At 40.9% G+C, this 6,000-nt stretch overlaps 1 protein-coding gene across 2 annotated transcripts in view; it reads right to left on the reverse strand.

Annotated features, from left to right (window-relative positions):
* Depdc1b (DEP domain containing 1B) overlaps window positions 1–6,000 on the reverse strand; it is a 67,601-nt gene that overhangs the window by 10,693 nt on the left and 50,908 nt on the right. For both annotated transcript variants that reach the window (XM_051172528.1, XM_051172529.1), the window contains exon 6: window positions 5,631–5,771. In XM_051172528.1, the coding sequence (XP_051028485.1) occupies window positions 5,631–5,771 (141 nt within the window). The remainder of the gene's footprint in view (window positions 1–5,630; window positions 5,772–6,000) is intronic.

The raw sequence follows: 6,000 nt of genomic DNA on the forward strand, positions 1-6,000 counted from the left end.
CTTGTTCAAAAAGCAACGAAATGTGAAAACCCTCAGGAGGGCCTGGGAGTCCCAAAGGGGCCAATAGCATAAAGTCTGTTGAACAAGGGGGTGGGGAGAGATCAAAGTTTCATTTTTATTGAAAACAGATATAAAAAGAAGAAAAAAGATGATGCAGAACCAAAAGGACGTAAAATACACATCAGTTGGCAAGAGGTTCTTGCTTAAAGAAAAACACAGCAAGAGAAACTACTTCTTTGGAGATTTTTAAGGAAAGGCAAACAGGTTCCTCAGGAGATTATTCAAAAGTAGGTATAGGCTCTCCATGCTCAAGATGATGTCCTTTCTGGCATGAACCCTCAACACAGCACCTTAATAATCCCTTGGCTTTCAGGCTCAAAAAGTTCTTTACTCATGCAAATATTAGATAAAGAGAAATCTTATTTCATATTGCATTTTAAAATGTTTATCTTTATCTTGCTGAAATGGTATGAGATGATTCTTGGACTTTGTTGCCAAAAGTTTTGTCAATCGTCTTAGTGGACGCAGATATAAATAACGAATACATTTGGTTACAGGCAAAGAAAATGTAGACACTCCCTAAATTGCTACCATTAGGGAATACCTAACTCCATGTCAAAGATATTGAGAGTGAACAGACATCTGTATCTTGGCCATCTGCATCTTCAAAAGCTTCAGTCACAAGACCTGAGCCCAGAAAGCAGATGACATCACCACCAATAACATGAAGGGCACAGAAACAAGAGCTCTGTCTACCCAAGCACTCTAACGTGTCACTCTCTCAGAAAAGAGCTGAGAAGGGACAAGAACTGAGGTAGCCGGCAGAACAGATAAAGATGGCACACTGTTCTACAGGTCACCTCCCTCCCCTGCCCCTGAAAAACAAAACAGTCATTTGGACATTCTGCACTATAAACTCACACACACACACACACACACACACACACACACACACACACACACACACACACAATCTCTGACTTCTGAGTCAGATGATCCAGTGCATTATCACTCCAGTGAATGGCAATGCCGTGTTCAAGATTCAAGTCAAGAGGAAATAATAAATAACAAAGAGCTACAGTTTGCTAGCAAGGAAAGCAAGCTGCACAGCTGAGCTGCCCTCAGAGGCACACAAATGGAGTAAACATGAGATGGGGACCGCGTGAGCTGCAGCCCAGCCTGAGAAGCCTGACAGCAGCAGGTCCCAAACGTTGGCCCCTCCTACTGGAAGCCGCCACACAGCACCAACTTATACCACCAAAACCTCAAGCCCCACACTACCAGATCCTTCCACGCTTCTTTTTAAAAAGCCATATACATACATTTTATGTGAATATCCTGTTACTTAAAATATGTAAACTAACCAAGTTCATTTTCTAAAACCATACAGTTCAAACTAGATATCCTATAGTTATATAGGATATTTATAGAAGCAAGGCTAGTACAAAGCTAGAGTAGGGTCCCTTGTTCCTAAAACACCCTACTTGACCCCTATCTCGTTTGCTTATTCATCTTCATCTATCTCCATATGTAAATAGCCAAAGCCAAATGCTACACAAGCCAATACACTGTGTGCTGGAACGTGGAGCATGAGCAAAGGACGTTCCTCTGTGCCATTCAGTACAGTAGAGAGTCAAACGCTCATCTTGGAAAACAAAGATCAGCTGTGGACAGTCGGCCTGGTTGGACTACAGAACCAAACTGAGTATTTTGTGATTATTGGTAGAAGAATAAGACTCCCATCTTCCTGGTCCCCTTCCCACACTTGTTAACTGTTGTATGATTCCTGAGAGAGGGTCTTGCTATGTAGCCCAGGCTGGCCTCAAATGTGTGTGTTCTCCTGTCACAATCCCCTAAGTGCTGGGCCACCACACCTGTGTCTCCTCTTTGAAAACTATTGAAATGAACTTGGGCTGCCCAATCTCACACATGAGCACTGACTAATAGTTCTCAGGGTCACAGCTCCGGTCACAAGCCTGCCATGTTCAGTCACACAAAGGCATGAACCTCAGAAGAAGACTATAAGTTAAAGGGACAATCACATCCATTGAAAACTGCTGTACAATTTTCAGCTTCTACACAAAGTAGACTGATTACGTTCTTGAAAAGACAACATCCTGCTTCAATCAAGGCTACATCCTATTTCAATCAAAGTCAAGGCGTCGAAGAGAAGATTCAACCCTACTAAATTCAACCAACATATCCAGATATTTCCTTTTATCCACAGACTATATTAGATACTCTTTGTTAATCATGTAAACAAATTATAACCTTCCTGTCTGGGATTTCTTTTTCACTACAGGAAGATTTTTTTTTTAACTATTTCCAATGCAGGTGTCTCACATATATTCACTTGGGAAGGATTGATAATAGAGCAGATTAATACGCCTTTACGAGCCACAATCAATAGTCTATTCTGTCTGGAAGCTAAAAGCAATAAACGCCTAATGTCCATCATTCTCTTCCTCAAATCCTTTGTGTTTTCTGGGGTAACTGATTCTGAGATCAACGTGGGATGACGACAGCTTTAACTCCTAACTTAGCTCAGAATGAGTAATTGTGAAAGACGAATGATATTTAAAAAAAAAAAAAAAAACAGCAGATTCAAATTGGAATTTGGGTTTTTAAAAAGAACGCTACAAGTCATTCTATTCCCAAATCAAATAATTTTCCTACAGAAGAGTAGAAAAACTGAAAAGGAGAAGCGCCTCTAAGAATGTAGTTTTCAGCCCAGTTGGTCTAACCAGTGCTGGTGGCAGAAAGTACGGATAATGGGGATCTACTTAAGTCCATGGGCGTCCTCTACGGCAGCAAGAGTTCGTCATCAGCCATGAGAGACATAAGGACACAAGCCCCCTGTGCCATTCAGCTGAAAACAAACTGTCAAGAAGACTCAACAGTCTCAAGACCCCATAACAAAGCTCGATTGGTGGAAGATACCTGTAATCCAGCAAGTGGTTGGTTACGAGGAAGAGGCAGGATTAGAAGTTCAAGGCCAGCCTGGGCTGAACAGTGAGTTCAAGGCCAGCTGGGTCTGCATGAGATCCGTCCTAAAAATCAAACCAAAACCAAAAGATCCATAACAGATCAACTGGGCTTAAATAAAATACCCAGAAGACCTACTGGTCTTAAAATTCCATAATAAACAAGGTCTTCCATTTATCCCAAGTGGTGATATGTCTAAAAAGAATCACTCCCAAGACAAGGCAGCGGCTCAGTGGGTGAAAGCATTGGGTATGGAGCCCATGTAAATTTGGAAAGAGAAAACCAGCTGTACAAAGTTGTCCTCTGCTCTCAACATGTGCATGTGGCATATGCACCCATACACATTGTGCACCCAACACAGACACACACACAATAATAAAACTTTAGAAGCAGTTACTATCACATTATGATTTGTAGAGACTGTATTTGATACTGTCAGAGAACCTGTGAGAACACGAACCTAAAACCTACAGCACGGCTGAGGTTAGGCAACTCATTCCCACCGGGCTGACATTTTATTTGGATGTTATGGCGGCAGCCATACTTTGCAAAAAGAAAGATAGAAAGGAGAAAGTAAAAGGGATGAAAAAGTAGTAAGTAGTAAAATGGAAGACGGAAGAGTCTAATGCCCAGGATGCTAAGGAACAAGAGTATGCTAATTAATTCCTCTCAAGTCTATAGAACTGAGGATATTCACAGCCCATGCATTTTGACAAGAAAAAGATACTTACAGCCCACAGGGAAATCTGACTTCCAAAAAGAAAGGAAGAATTGCTATAATGGCCTTTCCAAACCCTTTCTACCATGTTTCCTTCATAGTGTAAATTCTAAGGTATAAATCTATATGAAGAATAAAACCAAGTTTTACATAAATAATAATGTTATTGTACTTAGTATGCATATTTCAACTATCAAATAGCTCCATTAAAACTTGTTTCTTCTAATAAAAAACAAATTACCTTCCGGATGACAATACACCTCCTACACTGACCATGAAGTCATACCTAGAGTGATAGATTGAGTCACGAAGACTCAATGACAACTTTATATTCTTCTCTACCCGAAATGTCGCTCTCTTACATAAAAAATGACGTACGACATCCTGTTTTTCCTTTAGAAATAAACTTGCTGGTCTTTGCTTTAGGTTTTACAATCCAGGTTAACTGTTTTCTTTTATTCCTTTCTGGAGCAAGAATTAAGCACTCTGCCAGTTTTTATTTTGAAAATGCCTATGTGGCTTTTACTACACAGGAAGGTACTACACAGGCTACTAGGAGCAAAAAGTCACCAACAGTTTTTTACCCAGCTGTGCACCCTGCCCTGGTGCAACAGTAGCATGGCTGTACGGAGGTAACCAACCACTTGCTGACTGGATTGGAGGCCTTGCTCCATGGGAAGGAATTAATGCCAGGCACTAGTGGAGAAGCCACCACTATTGCGTTGGTAAACGGATATGCTAGACCCATCATCTCAGCGCCTGCCTTCTGAAGGTCCATCAGCTCTGGTCAAAGAAGCTTCTCTTTCAGTGCATAATGGTTAGAACTGATGGAAGCTGAGAATAAGGGACTACTCAGTGTTTTGCCATAAACAGGACAGCCTATCACCCTCTTACAAGGCTCAAGGAGCATGGCAGAAAAGGCAGGGAAAGAAAATGAGCCAGAGGAAGGGTGTGACAAAATGCTGTCTTCCAGGTATGACATGGCAGTTGCACTCATGAGCTAGTGCAGCTACGATTCTCTGCATAAGACCTGCACAAGCCTGGGCACATCAACACTGCATCATGGATAAAGATTTAAAATAACAAGCCAGGTGTGGTGGCACACACCTATGATCCCAGCACTCAGGAGGCAGAGGCAGGAGGATCTCTGTGAGTTTGAGGCCAGTCTGGTCTACAAAGTGAGTCCAAGACAGCTGGAGCTTGTTACACAGAGAAACCCTGTCCTGAAAAAAGCAAAAACAAAAAGATTTAAATAGCAGTTAAAGATTGGGAGGGGGGAGGGGGGCGGGGTTGGGGGAGTCAAGAGTCCCTACTCTACCCTGAGAAACTGCCAGCAGTTAACGGTTGCTTGCTAGGGGAAAGGGAAACATTGTCCTCAGTGGTAGACCCGCTTAAGTTGCAATGATCCTCTAAATAGCTCTTACCAATGCTCAGATGATGAAACCTAATGAAACTCTTTGGGTCACACACAAAAAAGGAAAGAGACATGAAAGTAGAGGGGTTATGCTTGTGAAGAGGAAAGCAGGGGAAGGAATGGGAAGGCGTCAAAAAGGACAATGCATTACATATGTACCTGAAAATGTCTTCATGGGACCCATTATTATATATATGATAATAAAAAATACTTGGGAGGGAGGAATGGGAGGATGCATGGGATGGGATAGCAAATGAGATGTAATATGAATTATTTTATTTTTCAATAAAAATGTGTTAAAAAATACTTATATATGAAATTCTTTAAAAAATTCCAAATAAATAATTTATAGAAATATTAAAAATAAAGAAAGAGAGAATAAGACACTAAGTCAAAATTTGAAATGGGATTTTTTTTAAAGAAAATATTCTGAACTTCTGCTAATGGAAGTCTCAAGACAGAGACCGCAGAGAAGATTCAGTGTCAACATGTGGTGGGCATACACACACTCACCTAACACACTGACGAAAGCGTCGAAGAGATGAAATGTGAGCAATGGCTCCTTCAGCTGAGCGTAGTAATCCGCTATAGTTTTAAAGACATCTTTTTCAAACCCCAAGTACATAGGCTGCTTCCAATCTGTACAGTTGGGCCCTTTAAAAAAACAAAACAAAAACAAAAAAGGAGACAAGGAATGATTGATTAATGAGGCAGATGAGGCAGCTACTTCTACGTACTGTAGTCTGACCACACGTGTAGTGTGCATAGATGTCCAAGATACACAGACAAGTTTCACATGGAAATTTGACTTTATTATTTTAATATATTCTAATGAAGAGCACTAATATATCTCCAATTTTTTTTAAAAAGCCTGCCTTTCTCT

This window comes from Acomys russatus, chromosome 30 (assembly GCF_903995435.1).
Source record: "Acomys russatus chromosome 30, mAcoRus1.1, whole genome shotgun sequence".
Lineage (NCBI taxonomy): Eukaryota > Metazoa > Chordata > Mammalia > Rodentia > Muridae > Acomys > Acomys russatus.